This window comes from Gobio gobio, assembly GCF_949357685.1.
Source record: "Gobio gobio genome assembly, chromosome: 9".
NCBI classification, from domain to species: Eukaryota; Metazoa; Chordata; class Actinopteri; order Cypriniformes; family Gobionidae; genus Gobio; species Gobio gobio.
This window is the reverse complement of record NC_137115.1, coordinates 54,342,497-54,363,812: the sequence shown is the minus strand read 5'-3', so window position 1 is coordinate 54,363,812 and position 21,316 is coordinate 54,342,497. Positions and strand designations below refer to the sequence as shown.

Below are 21,316 nucleotides of genomic sequence, written 5' to 3'. Positions count from 1 at the left end.
AGTAAATGCATCTTGGTTTAAGAATGTTTAGATAGGCCTATTTAGACTAGAAACAAGACAAAAATACTAAATAAGAATAGCATTTGTTGCAGTGTTTCCCTTATCTTGCGTGCATCAGAGGGCTTCTGTTTTTTATGACACTACAATTCGGCCATCCGTCATAAATTATCAGGCAACTTTCACCGTGTCTACACCTGGAGCGAGCGGCCAAGCACCCTAAAAAATGAAAGCAATCCTGTCTACAGTAGATGCGGCGAGAGGCGACGCGACACAACAAATTCCCAACGTTAAACTGATCGCGCGTTATAGGCTATTTCTGACGCACTTCAAGTAGCTCGGCGGGGGAGATTGATGAGGCGGACCGGGAAGATGCGGGGGACTTAGTTAAGTTTTTTTGCGCGTTATTTGGTAATATTTCAAATGAATGTGAATAAAATAGTATCAGTAATACATTTTGGCGCCCCTATGGATGAGTGGCGCCCCTAGCATTTGCCTATTCCGCCTATGCCACGGGCCGGCCCTGCACGCTATACATTATGGTCAAGCATGCGCCCTTAAAATAGCATAATGAACAACGCGCAACGCGCCACTGACTTTAGACTAGGTTTTTTCTGGTCAGTGGCGCAATTGTTTAATGAAACAGCAAAATAGCACCAGGGATTGTTTGCGCCGGAACACGCCTCCTTTTTTGCGCTGAACCGCCCAGGGAGCGCAAGTTCATTCACTAGTTTAGCGACGTGCTTCTGTGGAGGGAAAAGCGCGCTTTGCGCGGGTGCAAAATAGGAATGACACATGCGTCGGTGTACAAAGTCAATTGCGCTGGGTGCAAGATAGGGCCCTCAATGTTCAGATATAGCTGGCCTTTACCATCATAATGCTGATTTAAAAATAAAAACAACGGATGCAGATGAGAGAGAGAGAGACGGGACAGGTGCTCACAGCGGGGCCGGTCGCGGTGCTGGTCTGGGCCGCGGCGCTCGGTGAACTAGACTGGACCAGTTTAGCTTGAGCCGCGGGAGCGGGACGAATCGCCTGAGTGCTAACAGGAGACTGCAGGGAGGAGAGGAGCAAGAGACAGAGAACAAAGAAAGGAGGGGAGAAAGAGAGAGAAGATTCAGAGCAGCAAACGAGAATCATTGAAAAACAGAGCACTTCATGACACTGGAGCGCTGAGAGAGTTTTAGAGGTTTAGTGGTGAGTAAACTAGAGTCACACATGCTTGATTCTTCAGTGTTGTGTTTATCATTATGAGTTCAGTACATGTTCAAATTTAACCAACAACTCTGAATAAGTTCAGTATGTCATTGAATATGATAATGGTCATGAGTGGAAAACACAGGCGGTGAGTGAAACTGCATGCAAGTGCATATAATGTGAACAACACCAATGTATAGTGAACAGAGAGTTATCCGGTGTGTGTGTGTGTGTACTCTTAAAGGGTTAGTTCACCCAAAAATGAAAATTCTGTCATTAATTACTTACCCTCATGTCGTTCGACACCCGTCAGACCTCCGTTCATCTTCAGAACACAAATGAAGATATTTTAGTGTAAATCTGATGGCTCTGAAAGGCCTCCATTGGCACAATGGCACGGTTCACTCTCAAGACCCTTAAAAGGCACTAAAGACGTCGTTACAAAGTCCATCTCACTACAGTGGTTCTACAATAACTTTATGAATCGGCGACAATAGTTTTTGTGCGCAAAAAAAAACTAAATAACAACTTATATAGTGATGACGATTTCAAAACAAGGCATCATGAAGCTTCGAAGCGTTATGAATTAGTGAGTCGAATCATGATTCGGATCGCGTGTCAAACTGCTGAAATTTGGCGATTCAAACCACTGAATCGACTCGCTGATTCATAACGCTTCGAAGCTTCATGATGCCGTGTTTTGAAATTGTCATCACTATGTAAGTCGTTATTTAGGGGTTTTTTTGCGCTCAAAAATTATTCTCTTCGCTTCATAAAGTTATTGTAGAACCACTGTAGTGAGATGGACTTTGTAACGACGTCTTTAGTACCTTTTAAGGGTCTTGAGAGTGAACCGTGCCATTGTGCCAATGGAGGTCTTTCAGAGCCATCAGATTTACACTAAAATATCTTCATTTGTGTCTGAAGATGAACGGAGGTCTGACGGGTGTCGAACGACATGAGGGTGAGTAATTAATGACAGAATTTTCATTTTTGGGTGAACTAACCCTTTAAGCTCTGCCCACTGCACGCCTCCACAGACTCGGCTGTTTTCTGAAAGAATTGGTAGTGTTTCTGTCTTTATTAAATCTGATAAACTAAAGACTCTTCTGAGATATGAAGGATCAACACGACTCTATAGATACTCAAGATCAACATGAGACTGGCGGAAACTGTGTGTGTTATGTACACTTTAATCCGGTCTCAGATCTAGGCAGGTGGAGCTGGGGAGGTAGAGGGGTTCAGAGCAACTCTGATAGGACTAGCTTACAGCAAACACTGAGCCAGACTATTTAAATGTTGAGCAAGCAATCTCATTGGCTGCAGGATCAGCAGAGGCCAATCAGCTTGTGCCTTGTGGTACTGATGGGATTTGCTTGACCAATCTGCGTGCGCCCTCTAGTGTTTTGATGACTGAACTATATATTACTTCAACAGAATTTATGGCATAATGTAGATTAACACAATTATTATTATTTTAGTTTGCAATAATGAACTTACAGTGGACATCTATGGGGTCAGACATTATGGAAAGTTGTATATCTTAAATTAATAAACAGGCCAGAACTTATTAGGGACACAACTACGAAAAATTATTATTATTTATTTTTTTCAGAATCAGGATTTTTTCCCCCCAGAAATGTTTTCCACTCTTGGACCAAAAATCTGCCAGTAAACCATCACACTTTCTTGACAAACTTTCTTTTTATTGTTAAATGTTTATTTATGTTGTTAAAATGTTAAATATTGTTATTGTTAAACATTATCAATGTTCAAAACATTGAGCCGCTTCATATTTTTGTGGAAATTGTTATTTATTTATTTTTATTCTTTGATGAATAGAAAGTTCAAAACAACAGCATTTATTATAAATATAACTTTTTGTCATCAATTTAATATGTTTTTGCTAAATAAAAGTATTAATTTCTTCTTCTTTTCTTCTTACTTAACTCAAACATTTGAATGGCAGTATATAATGATTTCCAAAAAAAATTGTTTTCAACACCGATAATAATAAGAAATTATATTAAAATGATTTGTGAAGGATCATGTGACACTGAAGACTGGAGTAATGATGATAAATTCAGCTTTGATCACAGGAATAAATTATATTTTACAACACATTACAACAGAAACCAGTTAATTTAAACTGTAATAATATTTCACTGTTTTTACTGTAGTTTTGATCACATATATGCAGTCTTGGTGAGATTAAGACTTTCAAAAACATTAAATAACCTTAATGTTTCCAAACTTTTGACTGCTGGTGTGTGTGTGTGTGTGTGTGTGTGTGTGTGTGTGTGTGTGTGTGTGTGTGTGCGTGCGTGCGTGCGTGCGTGTGTGTGCGTGCGTGCGTGCGTGCGTGTGTGTGTGTGTGTGTGCGTGTGTGTAGCAAGACTATGTGGGGGACTAAACACAGAGAGGCGAGGACTCTGAGGATTCGAGGGCAGATGCTCGTCTCTGGGCTCCTACAGAGAGAGCAGCGCCTGAGACACGGAAGAGCTCGCGGCCGCGCACATGCACACGCACACTGAGGGCGATGCCATCCTCGCGCTGAACGTTGAGTTGGCTTTTAAAGCGCTCAGGCAGTTGGAGGATAAATGATTAAACGCATGCGGAGGGAAGAGGAGCGTCTTCCGCTCGCAGAGAAGCGCAGAATGACTGACAGCAGGATGAAGGGAGACGCCTGGGAATATAAACCCTCACCGACTGTCCTTAACTGAGTTTACCGCAGTTAGCATGGCACAGTTACTGCTACTGTAACAATACTTCAGCATCGTCAACTATTGCTAAATTACTACAGTAATAAAGACATTAAAACAAATGATTGTACAGTAGTGGCCCAATAAAAATAATACCTGTAACTATGATATTTTGGCTGAAACTGTGCTAAACTTTAACTACTGTATGCAGAGTGACAACTAAAACTAGACGAGTAAAGTTGGATGACAAACTTTAATGCTTGACAAAGCCAGGTCTGAAAGTTTCAAATAACTTTGAAAAGCTTGACATTAAGATTTTACTTAGAGAAATTAAAAAAAAAATGTTGCTAGCACGATTAGCATATTTTAGCATGATTAACATGTTGATAGCATGATTCACATGTTGGTAGCATGTTTTAACTTGTTGGTAACATGATTGACATGTTTGTAGCATGTTTTAACATGTTGATAGTATGATTAGTATGTTGGCAGCACGTTTTAACATGTTGATAGTATGATTAGCATATTTTAGCCTGATTAACATGTTGATAGCACGATTCACATGTTGGTAGCATGATTAGCATGTTGGTAGCATGTTTTAACATGTTGATAGTATGATTAGTATGTTGGTAGCATGTTTTAACATGTTGCTAGCATGGTTAGCATATTTTAGCATGATTAACATGTTGCTGGCATTTTTTAACATGTTGATAGTATGATTTGCATGTTGGTAGCATGTTTTAACATGTTGCTAGCATGGTTAGCATATTTTAGCATGATTAACATGTTGCTAGCATGTTTGAACATGTTGATAGTATGATTCGCATGTTGGTAGCATGTTTTAACATGTTGATAGAATAATTAACATTTTGGTAGCATGTTTTAACATTTTAATACCATGATTAGCATGTTGTTAACATGTTGGTAACATGATTTAACATGGTCTTAGAATGATACGCATATTCTTAACATATTGTTACTACCATTTTGTACATTGATAACATGTTTTAACATGTTTGCTAGCATTATTTAACATTCTGCTACCATGATTAACATGTTACTAACATGTTGATACCACGATTAGAATGTTGAAACATTGATTAGCATGTAGCTAGCATGTTTGCTAACATGATTAACATGTTGCTAGAATGCTTTAATGTTGGTGGTAGCATGTTTTAACATTCTGTTAACACGGTTCAGTACAATGCTAGCATTATTAGCATGTTTTGCTAGCATTACTAACATGTTGCTAACATTTTGTTAACACGTTATCATGATAAACATATTGCTAACATGATTTAATACATTGTTAACTTGTTTTAACATGTTGCTAGCATTAATCACATGTTGCTAGCTTGATTAGCATGTTGCTAGGATATTAACATGTTTCTAGCATAGTGATAACATGATTAGCATTTTGCTAGCATTATTTAACATTTTGGTACCGGTAGCATGTTTTACCACGTTGCTGGTTTATTTAACATTTTGATAACATTATTATAATTTTGCTAGCATGATTAATATGTTGCTAGCATGTTGTTAGCATGATTAACACGTTTCTAACATAGAGCTAACATGATTAGCATGTTGTTAGCATGATTAACATGTTGTCCTAGGATAGTCTTCAAGCGTTGCTAGTGATTGACAGCTTTCATACTCTATAAATCTTATTGTACAAAAGTCTTGAGTCTTGACTTTTCCTAGTTTTGATCGTCCGTTTAACGAATAAGCTTAAATTGTAGATCAGTATGTTTGTCAAGCCAACATAACTGGTAACACTTTACAATAAGGTTCATTAGCTAACATTAGTTAACTACATTTGTTAACATGAACGAATAATGAACTGCACTTATAAGGCATTTATTTATCTTTGTAAATGTTAATTTCAACATTTGCATAATGCATTATTCAAATCTTGTTAACATGCACTGTGAACTAACATGAACAAACCATGAACAGCTGGATTTATATTAACTAGCGTTAACAAAGATTAACTAATACAGTAACAAATGCACCGCTCATGGTTAGTTCATGATAGTTAATACATTAACTAATGTTAACTAATAAAACCTTAATGTAAAGTGTTATCACATAACTCTTCACTACATTTCTCTTCTCGTCTGTCTTGTTTCCTAATCTATCTATCTAATAAACTGTTATATTGTAAGACAAATGCGTCTGCTAAACGCATTGTGAATGTAATGTAAAAACATAAAAATTGACTAAATATCCGAAATGAAATGTTTTGCACGGTTTAAAAACCTTTTGAAAGGCCTGATTTATTATAAGACTTCAGTGTTGAGTTCAAACATCGAGCCACTAATAAAACCAAGCGTCTGGCGCTATCTGGTGGCCATGAGTGAACATTACACTGACACAAACTCTGCTTTTATTCATCATTATTTATTTTTATTAGCCATAATTACGGGCATTGATTATTAGTAAAATATTGCATAAAATATGGTTAAATAACAAAAGTCAAATAGAATGGCTGCTGCCTTTTTGTGGTCGTAAATAAATATATCCATATCTACATACATATTAAATTCCATATAAATGAATTATAATGTTCAATAATTATAAGGCCAACTATTACGGAAGCAAAAAAAATATAATGATATACAATGAGAAATGTAAAAGCACTGGCATTAAACCTGTAGGAACAACTTTACTGGCTGGAATATTTTGAACATGGATATTAATATGTGAACGTTTGACACAAATCATCAAAACAAATAACTTTCCAGGGGTTTTCAAACTGGGGTCCAGGGGTCCTCCAGAAGGTTCTAAGGGGTCCCCAGAAAATATTAGAAAAAAGCAAAAATGAATGGAAAGTTGATTCTTTTCTAAAAGTTTCTCTCCTTTCTTGCCGTATACATACTTTCCAGAATTACATGTGTTTGCTTTGCATCTTTCTAGTGTGTGTTTCTCACTATAGTCCCCTTTATCTCGCTCACTGGGGTTGTAAGGCGGTTTTCTTAACGCAGGACGTGAGCTGCTTACATACATTTATTGTGAAAGTTGCTTATACAAATCGTTTCAAATAACGTCAGGTTTATACATCCAACGTTAAGTATAGCCAAATTAAGTTTGGAAGCAATTATAATGTCACACTTACTATTTATCTAACAGTTTAAATGTTTTTTCGTGCATAAAAATATATAGATGGTGTTTCGTAAGGGGGTCCCTCATTAGAGGCTAATCATATTTGGGGGTCCTTGGCATCATAAAGTTCGAAAACCCCTGGTTTAATTTACACAACAGTGAATAAGAGGATTATTAAATCTGCAACCATGAGAAGAATTATATACATTTATTTGAAAAGCTTAAAGGTGCTCTATGTAACTTTTTCGTCCGCTAGAGGTCGCCTGTTCAAAACATAGGCGTAGTTTGATGACGGCACGTTTGAGCGCAGAATCTTGGGACATGTGTGCCCGGTTGCAATAAGCACCAAGTTTTTCCCTCAAGTATGAACTTAAGGGGCGATTTCCTCTTACCTAAGAGAATAACTTAAGAGTGTTTCATATAATCTCTTAAACGGTTCTCTTAGGTTAGGGAAACATTTAGGTGTTTCACAACAGCGATCCTGGATTCACGTTATAAAAGTCTTGTTGCCATTGATACACTAATGTGGCGTTCACACCGGACGCGTTTCGCGCGAATAATTAGCGCTTATCGCGCGAAGGTGGACACTTGAACATTTTGAGTTTACTTGCTTCAATCGCGCGTGAAATTTGCGCGTGACATTCCCTGCACAACAAACGCGGATTCGCGTCATGGGCGGGGCTTCTTTTTTTTGGTTAAAATCCACTGTTAATGTGTGACAAAACGTAGTTTTAAGACTTTTTCAGTCGATAATGTAGTTGTTTAATGCTCAAATCTGTGGTTTATTTATATATACGTAAAGAGTGCCTATTTGAACATTTTATCTGGCGTTGTCGGAGTTGTGAGCTCCAGTGGATCAGCGGCGCTCAGCGCTCGTCAAAGCCGGCGAGGGCAACCTTTCCTCGGCCAGTCCTTCTGCCGTCTGCCGCTGGCTCTGATGTCTCTGTGGTCTCAAGCTATAATTCGTCTTGTAACGGCCGATCTTTGGTCTCATGGATCTATAATTTGTTCCCTAGGCAAATCGTTTAGGCTGAGGGCCAAGATAAGTTTCATTACCTTATATTTTTAGGCTATAACTGTACGTTGCAGTTGTAACGTTAGCCTACTAGCACTGACTTTGAATGTTTGAGTGAATTGTTTGCTTTATTTTATGTATAGCTTGTTATACATTACTTATACTTTTGTATTATTGATCATACATAAACTTGCATTTAACAAAAAGAGACTGGGTTGTGTTTCATGTCATTTAATGGTATCACAGTGATAATCATATTGTCTGAACCAGATATTAATATACAGATTTTCTACTCATTGTTGTCACTACTAGAGCAAGCTCCTGATTGGTTAACGTGGCGCGAAATATCCGCCAAAGTTCAGATTTTTCAAAACGCTCAATTCGCGTCCTTCGCGCCGCCTCAATTGCGTGAATCGCGCCGCAGAATGCCATTTCGCGTCTCTGCATTGACTTAACATGTAAATCACTCGCGCAAATCGCGTCCGGTGTAAACGCACCATTACAGTAATACTGCGTTCACACCAAACGTGAATAGAGCATCAAATTCGCGTCTAGTTTGACGCTTGAACTGTGAATGCATTCGCGCATCTAAAGCGAGATCGACACGCGTATAAAGTAAGCGTTTGAAGCGAAATTGACACGCGCCCTTTTGCGCTTTTCTTAGTGGTTGTGTGCGGCCGCGAAATTGAAAAATACTACTGTTAGTGAGTCACGAAATGTAGTTTTAAGAGTTGTTCAGTCGAGAATGTAGTTGTTTAAAGCTCAAATCTGTGGTTTATTTATAAAGATAGCGCCTATTTAAAAATTTTATGAGATCCCGGCGATCACCTAGCGATCATGTAACCCGCCTGGAACAGCCTTACCTCGGCTAGTCCTCCTGACTTTTTCCGCTGGTAAACGAGAAATGTTTAAATTCACAATCTATAGCTTCGGTTCTATTATATGAAACAAATAAGTTAAAAGACATTAATGACTTGTTATAACGTCAAACGACTTCTTTAATTATGTGAGTTTTTCTCTATCTCATTCAGAAATGTACGTATGACTGCAAATGTTCAGTGTCACAGTGGTTGCGATGTGTGATGGTCAAATCGGTATTCTTGCAACAATTTTTCATCGCTAAGATGGTCCAAATGGTTCTCCCTATCCCTTAAAATTCTTCTTAGCACATAATGATCTTCAGCTGGTTCCATAAATTCAGCCATGTCGTCTTATTTTTGTCCGCGTTACTCTTAAGGTTACGATTTCCAAACCTTAAGTTATACTTAGGGAAATGACCGTTAAGGGGTTTTATGCAACACTTAACGCTTTTTAAGGGATTACTAAAGTGAAAAAACTGCATTTAAGGGGAATTCTAAGTGTTTATGACGTTTCACTTAAATAAACCCTTAAGTAACACTTAAAGCTACACTGTGTAACTTTTTTAGTTTATTCTTAGCTAAAAACACTTAGTTCTTTCAAAAATATATGTGCTCATTAATGTATATTTACTTCTTTCAAGTAATAAAATATTCTCGTAAGTTTATAATATGCCATTGAAAATACATACGGGTGAGGGGTTCGAATGCGGGTCGCCATGTTGCCCCTCCATCTTGAAAGTACATTAGCCAAAGAGGGACATACCCGTAAATTCAAGCTTCGCCTTTCGCGTTTTAACACTCGATGGCACAATGTCGAATGTGGACGAGGTCGAACTAGAAGCCACGTTAATCTTGGACTAAATCGACCACCGTAGGAGTTAAAACGAAATACGAATTGAGAGGAAGAGAAACTAATATTCACTGGATGGTCATATACCTTTTCACCGCTAGATGGTGGAAAATATAACACAGTGTAGCTTTAAGGGTTTTTTTCTGCAACACCCTTAGGTTTAAGGGAAACATAAGGGCGAACTTAAGGGAAAATTACACTTAAGGTGCTTTATGCAACCGGGCACTGGTCTTTAACTCACAGCCGGTGGGAAAGAATCGGGACAGGACTCAGGCAGAAATCATGTTGATGTGATTATTAACGTTACTGTAGTCTGAAGCAGAAGCAGGAGCGAGTGTTGTGGAGCTGAGGAACCGCAGGAGCGATTGTTAATAAGATGGACGCAACACACGCCTCGCGAGCAGCGGGACTTTTATTATGACACAGTCGCCACTTCCGCTCCTCCGCTCATGAGTGTGAGGAAACGCAGCTCTGCTGATCATATTACACACATCTGAGTGTGTTGATGATGTGATGACGTTACTCTGTGCGTTCTCTCAGCGGCTGCTATGACACTTGTTCACACTGCAGTGAGAGTAAAGCGTTTCCGCAGAGTAAAACCACAAACCGAGGGGAATGCGGATATGATGTCATCGACAGGCCACGCCCTCACACGTCCCTGTTCCTCGGGTAAAATAGCATCTCACGATTTACAAATAGTTGGAAACATTTGGGATATTGAAAGTACTCAACTGAACAAAATATATAACACTGGCCTAGTGGTTTGGATATTTTACTGAAAAAATTTTACATAGTGCACCTTTAATCAGTTTCAGTTCTAAAGCTGATCTCAGGCTGTAATAACTAAAGCGCGCCCCTAGATGTCGACGCTCGTGCACGCAATCGAGATTCACTCTGGATTGATAAATATTGAACTGAAAGAAAAAACGACAGAATTTGTTTAACACAAAGAAGTTTTAGTTTACAGATGATCAATGTGAAAACAATTTGTGCGTACTGAAAATGTGCTCAAGAAAATAGTGAAAGTTAAGTTATAACACAACTTTGTTATATGCTTTATTCATCAAATTACCTGCTGTTTAATCATTACTGGGACCCCGAAGAAGCGTCATATCACAGTTTAATGATCATGATCACTACATTTTTCAACTAAATATCGAAATAAATCTAATTATTAAACTAAATTAACCATATAAACTAAATTACTGATCTAAAGCCCACACTGTCACTGTATGATAATTGAAATGAACTGATTTTTTTTGAATAAAATTATGCTGCATTATTTTCCTGTTTAACACTGTAAAGCTGCTTTGAAACAATCTGTATTGTTAAAAGCGCTATATAAATAAAGTTGACTTGACTTGACTTGAGAATGAAACCGTTCATATAAAAGACATCATCTGTGTTTACTGTGCATATGATTTGATTAAGGTTAGTGAAATCATAATTAGCTCAAATGTGCTTTGTGACCCCTGAGAGAACTCTGGTGACCCCTGGTGGGGGTTGTGACCCGCTGCTCTAGATCCACACACTACCGGATCTCATTATATTTTCCCTTCACCAAAGATACATTCGAGAATATATAAAAAAAGAAAGAGAGATACTATAATAATGAATGATGTTGACTCTAAATCTCAGGGAATATATGAGGAAATGCATGCAAACGGACTGTGTTCAATCACAATAAATAAGTATTAAAGTCCCGTCTGGCTTCACACTGCTTGATGTCAGTTCAGTTTAATAAAACTGTAAAACAATTGACTTTAAAGTGCCCCTATTATGCTCTTTCAGATATTCCCTTTCATGTAATGTGTAATAAAGCTGTGTGTGAATGTAAAAGTTCTGCAAAGTTTTAGAGATCATATTGCAGATAATTGGAGTTTTTGCCTCTTGAAAGAAAGAAGCGATTCTGAACTGCCTGAAACAAGAGTTGACCAATAACACCAGACTGAAACTGAAACGGTGTTCATTTTGTTGACGAATAAATAAATAAAAAAAATCACAGACGAAAACGAGACGACAACTAAATAAAACCAGTTTTGAATGAAAAAAAAACTATTAAAATTTCTATTTAAATTTTCCTCAACAAATAAAAAAAAAAAAAAAAAAGTTAGGGAGGGATGATTTGGGGAGAGATCCAGTCAGAACTGATGTGACCAATACACACAAAATGATGTCAAATTGTCAGTTTTGGTGAGTATTAAGAATATTTACACAGTTGATTTGGGAGAATATCGGATGTGTACCACTAGTTTCCATTACCCTTTAAATTGCGCAAATTGAAATTGCGAATTGAAAATACGCCCAATGGAAACACGTCAATTTCGCAAAAAAAAAACTATTTATCGCAAAAAAGTTTTTACGCTTGCATGAGGTGGTTTTTCAGGCAATTTGAAAAAGTTCATAGCAAAACTTCAATGGAATTTCGCATTGACAGGTCACCTGGTACGGTGACGCATTGCTGCCACATAGGGCCTACATTTTTCTCCCACTCAAGTATGTCGTAATAACGAGATCTTATGTCGTTAAAACGACATATATTTTCTCCTAATAAGGACAGTGGCGTGACTTTAACCTAGAAATGACAGACCCCGGTGCAACCACAAATATCATAACTATCTTTAGGCCTATTGTAATTAAAGGGGCTATATGCGTTTTTCTGAAATTTAAACTCGCGACTGACACCTGTGGCCAAACAATACAATTTATACAAAAATAAATACATTTTAAAGAAAGACTTTCTAGAAAACAAAATTCAATGAAGTGATCAAAATACATGTCCCCAGAGATATGCGCATCTGATTATGTGCCTTACTCATGCTGCTCACTTTTCATAATCAACATATGAAATTAAAAAAATATAATATTTAAACATAGCCTAACTATGAAACTAAATAGGCTAAGTTTTCTTTAACCCTCTGTCCGACGAAGTCTTCGGCGCCTTCTAATGGATTTTTTCCTTTATGACAGCGGAAACAACTCACAATACTCCGTCATTTTTAGCCATACTACAGATAAGTGCCAGATATAATTATAATAAACAGTAAACTGTCTACTTTTATTTGTGTACACTCACAATAACAACAAAGGCCGTGGATTCAGGGAACAGATTATTTTGCACTCCACTCCAAACGCTGTCTTCATTTCAAAAATATATTTTGTTTATTAAACGCAAAGTTTTTCATTTCAAAAGCATTTCTAAATTCAGTTTATATTTCCAACAAATGAAATTCCAAACCAAAATAAAGAAGTGGTAAAAAAAAAAACTGTACAAAAATGGACGTAGTGTCCGCGATGTCACCCATAGGATTCTGATGAGCCATTCTGAAGCGTAAAGTCGGGTCGAGCTGGGCGTCGCCATCTTGTCAGCGCATCACTCCCGGATAACAGGAAATGGGCAAAGAGGCGGGACGTGGGCGGAGCTGACGCGATGACTAACAGACAGCAAACAAACGGCAATCCACCTGTCACTCAAAGTTGCCACACCCTTAATTATGCAGAACTTTAATGCTTTATATAATGTAAACGAATGAGTTATAAAAAAAATCCCCCCCCTCACAGTCGTCATGAAGGGGAAAATTAGCCGTATAGACCAAAACCACAATTTGTCCCAGACTGTAAACATGTGTTCTTCTGCTGTAAAGTTGGCCATTTTAACATGAGCTCAATGAGATTCTGCTCCTTCTGGAGTCTGTCACTAGTGGCCAGTCCATGAACTGCAGTTTATGTCACTTCCGTATTAGCTTCAAGAGAAACTGCGGGAGGTGCTGCTTGGTTACCCCCATGACATTTCGCTCTTCTCTATATGTGGCAGCAATGCGTCACACCTGACGTACGTAAAAGTCGATCATTTGTTACAGATGGCGCAGTAGGTTTGGAAAGAAGACGAGACAGAGTCCTTAATTACTAATAAAAACAATAGAATAGAAAATGCCACAATTTATCAAGACCTTGGAGCAGATAAGAGAGAGAAACACCCAGAAACACCTCATATGTGCCACTCAAGTATACGGTGCTTTCCTTGCCATCAATGCTTAGATAACACACACGTCTCCTTCCATTAAAAATAATGGCGTGCAGTGGCTGGGATATACATAAACCTTACAACATACGTAGCATAATTTTTGGAATGACTTATCACGAGAGGAAAAAATTAGTTTTAGTCGCATATCATCAGTTAATGGAAGCATCATTTAGCAATTTTTTTTTACGACTTTTAGAAAATATTGCAAAGGTTTTGCGCAAATCCGTAATGGAAACGTGGCTAGTGTATTGGATCCGTGCATTTGGCATTAAAGTGACAGCAGCTTTGTAACTTTTAAACAAGTATTGAAATGAGTTCACGGTGGTCGTATGCTAGCATGTTGGATGGAGCATCACTGACTGGCTTAAACCACCATGATGACAGTGTGCATTCATAAAACAATGCAACAACAATAAAATAATGCATTGACATAAAAAATAAAATTTACTTTTGATACTAGAGTACTTTTAAAAGCAAGTACTTCTGTACTTTTACTTAAGAAAAAATCTGTTTTTACAACTTTCACTTGTAACGGAGTAATATTTGACCAGTGGTACTTTTACTTTTCCTTGAGTAATGGTGTTGTGTTCTTTGTCCACCTCTGGCTACGACACAAGATATTAGAGAAGAATAAAGTCTTCAGCATGTGCTGGTGGTGAACAAACAGAGCAAGATGAATCACACTTTGGCGGTTGTGTTTTTTATGTGCGCTGAAAAAAGAAGAGGAAGCGAAAGAGGAGAATATGGGCACATATGGCTAGGGAACAGAGGCCAACTTGGCATGACAATCTTGCAAATGGAGCTTGAGGTAAGTAGTTTTAGCGTGTAGTTTTCATGTTGCATTTTCATTGGCTAGTCAGTAGGTGTAGGTCGTAGCAGCAAACATCATGTTACATGTATGACAGACAGAAAATCATCACCTATATTGGCCATCTTTCATCTGGGACAGCCCAAAATCATCCAATGTGAACCGGGCATATGAAATGACTTTCAGTGACAGGTGGTCAGATGTACTGCGGCGTGTGTGTGTGGGTCGTACCTGTGGGGTCGTGACCCTGAAGGTGGTCACACTGGTGGGCGTGGAGGGCCGTGGTGAGATGCTGTTCTGGGCCTGGGCCTGAGCCAGAGCCTGCTGAGGAACCATCACCAGCTGACCCATCTCTGTCCGGACCAGCACCATACCTCAAACACACACACACACGACATGAGTTATGCACCTGTGACCGCGACACTCAGACACATTCAATCAAAACATACAGCAAGGCATCACACAACTTACAATCAAAGCTTTTTGGATTTTTCTGAATAATTATTATGTTTTTTTCCCATTTCATGTCTTTATTGTGCATGCATTTCCCTCAAAATAATATATGGGACCACAAAACCAGTCATAAGGGTCCATTTTTTAAAAATGAATACTGAATAAAGTTTATGATAGGAAAATATTTGGTCGAGATACAACTATTTGAAAATCTGGAATCTGAGGGTGCAAAAAAATCTAAATATTGAGAAAATCCCCTTTAAAGTTGTCCAAATGAAGTCCTTCTCAATGCATATTACTAATAATAATTAGGGCTGTCAAAAGATTAATCGCATCCAAAATAAAAGTTTGTGTTTACATAATATATGTGTGTGTACTCTGTTAATTATTATTTATATATAAATACACACACATTCATGTATATATTTAAGAAATATTTGCATGTATATACTGTATATACATTTATATAATCTATAATACCGGTATATATAAATATAAATGTTTTATATATAAAAATACTATTTTTTTCTTAAATATATACATGCTTGTGTGTGTATTTATATATAAATAATAATTAACAGAGTACACACACATATATTATGTAGACACAAACCTTTATTTTGGATGCGATTAATCGCGATTAATCTTTTGACAGCCCTAATAATAATACATTTTTGATATATTTACGGTAGGACATTTACTAAATATCGTCACACTACATTACCCATAATCCTTTGCCCAGACTCATTAGCACTCACTGTTTCCGCCTGTGTCTCATTTCCCTGTTCACTTCACGCTATATAACCCTGGTCATGTCTATCATTCATGGCGAAGTCTTGTTTGTTGTAAACTGCATTTCTGAGCGTTTTGGATTTCTTTCCTGTTTCATGGATTACCCTTTTGTCTCTCCTGCCTTGTTTGCCTGTTTGGACTGCTTGCCTGTGTATGACCTTCTGCCTGTTTAGATTACTATTGTGGATTACCCTTCATTAAAGCTGCATTTGGATTCTCAACCTCCTGTCTCGGAGCAGTACGTTACAGAAACGATAGACATGACCAGGCTTATATAGGGTGAAGTGAACAGGGAAATGAGACACAGGTGGAAACAGTGAGTGCTAATGAGTCCGGGCAAAGGATTATGGGTAATGTAGTCTATGATGGCGTGGCAGTCCGGGGTGGAGTGCCCTCTGCTGGTAATCACAGGCACTCACACTGGTGGATTGTGACAGTATTATGGGCTATTGCCACAGATATACCCGTGAGACGCACGACTGGTTTTGTGCTCCAGGGTCACTCATATAAAAAATGGCATTTGGTTAAATGACATGAAATACACTGTAAAAAATGATTGCTGTGATTTATATATCACAACTTAAAATTCCACATTGGAATAAGAAATAACTTTAAAAAGTATGTGTTTGTGCATGACTTAAAATATTAAGTTTAGTTGGATTTTTAAGTTGCCTCAACACCATTTTTGCAGTAACATTTTTTTACAGTGATACTTTTAATAAATTGACAGTGTGTATTGTGACATGCTAAACATACACTCTAAAAAATGCTGGGTTAAAAACAACCCAAGTTGGGTTGAAAATGGACTAACCCAGCAACTGGGTTGTTTTAACCCAGTGAATGGGTCGTTTTAACCCAGCGGTTGGGTTAAATGTTTGCTTAAAACAATCCAATTGCTGGGTTAGTCCATTTTCAACCCAACTTGGGTTGTTTTTAACCCAGTATTTTTTTAAGAGTGTAACAGTTTGAAATGTGCTATATAAACAATCTTGCCTTTGACTTCCTTTACAAAAAACAAGTATACTTCAAGTGTACTTAAGTAAGGTTCAAGTATATTTAAGTGTACTTTATGTAGTGAGTATACTAATATCAATTAGCTAGTATATGTGCACTGTAAAAATAAATATTGTTGGTTTCAATTAAAAGTAAGTAACCTGGTTGCCTTCAAATTTTAAGTTTATTGAAATTAAAAAAAAAAATGTTTTTAATTTAGTTTATACAGCAGAAACTCAAAATATTAAGTTATCTGAACCACATAAATAATCTAAGTTGATTTGACAAAAGAAATGTGATAAATCATGAAAATATATATCTTTTTATATTTCAATACTACTTGGGATTAAATTGGCCCACTTATTAGTGTATAAAAGTATACTTTAGGTGAAACAGTATAAACTTTGAGTATACTGATAGTTTACTAGTCAAATACTTGAAGCAAATTTTTTTAGTTCATGAAACTTTGAAGTATGCTCTCAGTAAACTACTAGTAAGCAAGTACACTTGTAAGTTTATGAACATGATCTTTTTTTTGCACTTCAAGTACTTGAAATATACCTTCAGACACTTCAGATACAGATTTTCAAACTATGTAGGACAGTATGTAAAACTATGTGAAAAAAGTATTTAATAGGCTACTTAATTAAAAGAGTAAACACAACTACAAGCCAAGTATTGTTTTAACCCAGGGATTGGGTTGTTTTAACCCAGCAATTGTGTTGTTTTAACCCAGGGATTGAGTTGTTTTAACCCAGGGATTGAGTTGTTTTAACCCAGGGATTGGGTTGTTTTAACCCAGGGATTGGGTTTGGGTTGTTTTAACCCAGGGATTGAGTTGTTTTAACCCAGGGATTGAGCTGTTTTAACCCAGGGATTGAGCTGTTTTAACCCAGCGATTGGATTGTTTTAACCCAGCGATTGGGTTGTTTTAACCCAGCGATTGGGTTGTTTTAACCCAGGGATTGGGTTGTTTTAACCCAGGGATTGGGTTTGGGTTGTTTTAACCCAGGGATTGAGTTGTTTTAATCCAGGGATTGAGCTGTTTTAACCCAGGGATTGAGCTGTTTTAACCCAGGGATTGAGCTGTTTTAACCAAGGGATTGGGTTGTTTTAACCCAGCGATTGGGTTGTTTTAACCCAGCGATTGGGTTGTTTTTAACTCAGCGATTGGGTTGTTTTAACCCAGCGATTGGGTTGTTTTTAACTCAGCGATTGGGTTGTTTTTAACTCAGCGATTGGGTTGTTTTACCCCAGCGATTGGGTTGTTTTACCTCAGCGATTGGGTTGTTTTAACCCAGCAACAATCCCTGGGTTAAAACAACTCAATCGCTGGGGTAAAACAACCCAATTGCTGGGTTTGTCCCCTTTCAACCCAACTTGGGTTGTTTTTAACCCAGCATTTTTTAGAGCCCACTTGAATAAATGTCTTTTTCGTAAGGGATGCTATATGTGAAGTAAAACAAAACCACCGACCCGTCTAACAGCATATCACTGATATTACGCACAATTAAACTCACATCAGTTTGAAATAAGAGTTCAGATGTGCTTACATTCACTCTGAGCAGGCAACAGGTGAATCTGGAATGATATATTTGACTGGTTTTACAGTTTCATGATGAATCACTCTTCATAATTAATGTCAACCACATATGCAAATATTATAAGTGAAAGTTGTTTAGAAGATATCCAGTCACTTTTTGCCGATTGTTGACTCCAAACAGACTCAAACTCATCAGTCAGCATCCCAATGTGCTCTGAAAAGTTCACTAAATAACAAAAACTCCAGCCTATAGTTTCACAGACTTTGGTTTTAAGTTCACCTCTGTGTGTTTGGAGATGAAACTAAAGTTATTAAAGGATCTTCAGATGTGTGTGTTTGTTTCAGGGTCACCAGGACATCGATCCTGCGGCTCCAGAAAGTGTTTGGATCAACTCATGATAAATGTAATGACTTGTATCAGCATCATGTGATAAGTTTGTCTGAAACCATAACAAAAAATAATGGAGAATAAAGTGTTTGGTCACGCATAAAACTGATATTTCATACAAAATATTATATCACATAAAAAAAAAACACATCAAAGCAAGCATCTTTGTAAAGAAAGAGAGCACAAACACACTTCTCAAGCAAAACTTCTGACAAAAAAATTGCTTGAAATGTAGTCAGTTCTGAGAAAAAAGTATGACTACATGATATTTTAAGTGTGTGATTTATTGATTTTATTTTTAACTATTTATTTAATATTAGGCAAATATTATATGGGTTGTTTTAACCCAGCGATTGGGTTGTTTTAACTCAGCGATTGGGTTGCTTTAACTCAGCGATTGAGTTGTTTTAACTCAGCGATTGGGTTGCTTTAACCCAGCGATTGAGTTGTTTTAACTCAGCGATTGAGTTGTTTTAACTCAGCGATTGGGTTGCTTTAACCCAGCGATTGAGTTGTTTTAACTCAGCGATTGGGTTGCTTTAACTCAGCGATTGAGTTGTTTTAACCCAGCGATTGGGTTGCTTTAACCCAGCGATTGAGTTGTTTTAACTCAGCGATTGGGTTGCTTTAACCCACCGATTGGGTTGTTTTAACTCAGCGATTGGGTTGTTTTAATCCAGCGATTGTGTTGTTTTAACCCACAAATTGTGTTGTTTTAACCCAGCAATTGTGTTGTTTTAACCCAGCGATTGAGTTGTTTTAACCCAGCGATTGGGTTGCTTTAACCCAGCGATTGAGTTGTTTTAACCCAGCGATTGGGTTGTTTTAACCCAGCGATTTAGTTGTTTTAACCCAGCGATTGGGTTGTTTTAACCCAGCGATTGAGTTGTTTTAACCCAGCGATTGGGTTGCTTTAACTCAGCGATTGAGTTGTTTTAACTCAGCGATTGGGTTGCTTTAACCCAGCGATTGAGTTGTTTTAACCCAGCGATTGGGTTGCTTTAACCCAGCGATTGAGTTGTTTTAACCCAGCGATTGTGTTGCTTTAACCCAGCAATTGTGTTGCTTTAACCCAGCAATTGTGTTGTTTTAACCCAGCGATTGAGTTGTTTTAACCCAGCGATTGGGTTGCTTTAACCCAGCGATTGAGTTGTTTTAACCCAGCGATTGGGTTGCTTTAACCCACCGATTGGGTTGTTTTAACTCAGCGATTGGGTTGTTTTAATCTAGCCATTGGGTTGTTTTAACCCAGCGATTGGGTTGTTTTAACTCAGCGATTGGGTTGTTTTAACTCAGCGATTGGGTTGCTTTAAACCACCGATTGGGTTGTTTTAACTCAGCGATTGGGTTGTTTTAATCCAGCCATTGGGTTGTTTTACCCCAGCGATTGGGCTGCTTTAACTCAGCGATTGGGTTGGTTTAACCCAGCGATTGGGTTGGTTTAACTCAGCGATTGGGTTGTTTTAACTCAGCGATTGGGTTGGTTTAACCCAGCGATTGGGTTGCTTTAGCCGAGCGATTGGGTTGCTTTAACTCAGCGATTGAGTTGTTTTAACTCAGCGATTGGGTTGCTTTAACCCAGCGATTGAGTTGTTTTAACCCAGCGATTGTGTTGCTTTAACCCAGCAATTGTGTTGCTTTAACCCAGCAATTGTGTTGTTTTAACCCAGCGATTGAGTTGTTTTAACCCAGCGATTGGGTTGCTTTAACCCAGCGATTGAGTTGTTTTAACCCAGCGATTGTGTTGCTTTAACCCAGCAATTGTGTTGCTTTAACCCAGCAATTGTGTTGTTTTAACCCAGCGATTGAGTTGTTTTAACCCAGCGATTGGGTTGCTTTAACCCAGCGATTGAGTTGTTTTAACCCAGCGATTGGGTTGCTTTAACCCACCGATTGGGTTGTTTTAACTCAGCGATTGGGTTGTTTTAATCTAGCCATTGGGTTGTTTTAACCCAGCGATTGGGTTGTTTTAACTCAGCGATTGGGTTGTTTTAACTCAGCGATTGGGTTGCTTTAACCCACCGATTGGGTTGTTTTAACTCAGCGATTGGGTTGTTTTAATCCAGCCATTGGGTTGTTTTACCCCAGCGATTGGGCTGCTTTAACTCAGCGATTGGGTTGGTTTAACCCAGCGATTGGGTTGGTTTAACCCAGCGATTGGGTTGGTTTAACTCAGCGATTGGGTTGTTTTAACTCAGCGATTGGGTTGGTTTAACCCAGCGATTGGGTTGCTTTAGCCGAGCGATTGGGTTGTTTTAACTCAGCGATTGGGTTGGTTTAACCCAGCGATTGGGTTGCTTTAGCCGAGCGATTGGGTTGTTTTAACCCAGCGATTGGGTTGTTTTAAGCAAACATTTAACCCAACCACTGGGTTAAAACCTTTCAAACCCAACTATTTATTTGATATTAGGCAAATAAAGTTTTTAAAAACACCTAAGTCTCAAAAAAAAAAAAAAAGGCATTAAATGGAACCAAAATGTTTAAGCGTTTATACCTCCTCAAACTTTTGATCGAAATGCTTCTGATTAAATGCTTGAAATTAGCCTTGCATATGCATTTCACTTCAACTTTTGGATGAATTAAAGCAGA

At 38.0% G+C, this 21,316-nt stretch overlaps 1 protein-coding gene across 2 annotated transcripts in view; it reads right to left on the bottom strand.

The window, feature by feature from the left end:
- Nucleotides 1–21,316, bottom strand: part of LOC307131847 (transcription initiation factor TFIID subunit 4) — a 168,359-nt gene that overhangs the window by 145,879 nt on the left and 1,164 nt on the right. Inside the window, exons 2-3 of one of the 2 annotated variants that reach the window (XM_079825820.1) lie at nucleotides 14,790–14,932; nucleotides 940–1,050 (exon numbers count right to left, since the gene is read on the bottom strand). In XM_079825820.1, coding sequence (XP_079681946.1) covers nucleotides 940–1,050; nucleotides 14,790–14,932 — 254 coding nt within the window. The remainder of the gene's footprint in view (nucleotides 1–939; nucleotides 1,051–14,789; nucleotides 14,933–21,316) is intronic. The other variant, XM_079825821.1, reaches the window with a different exon arrangement.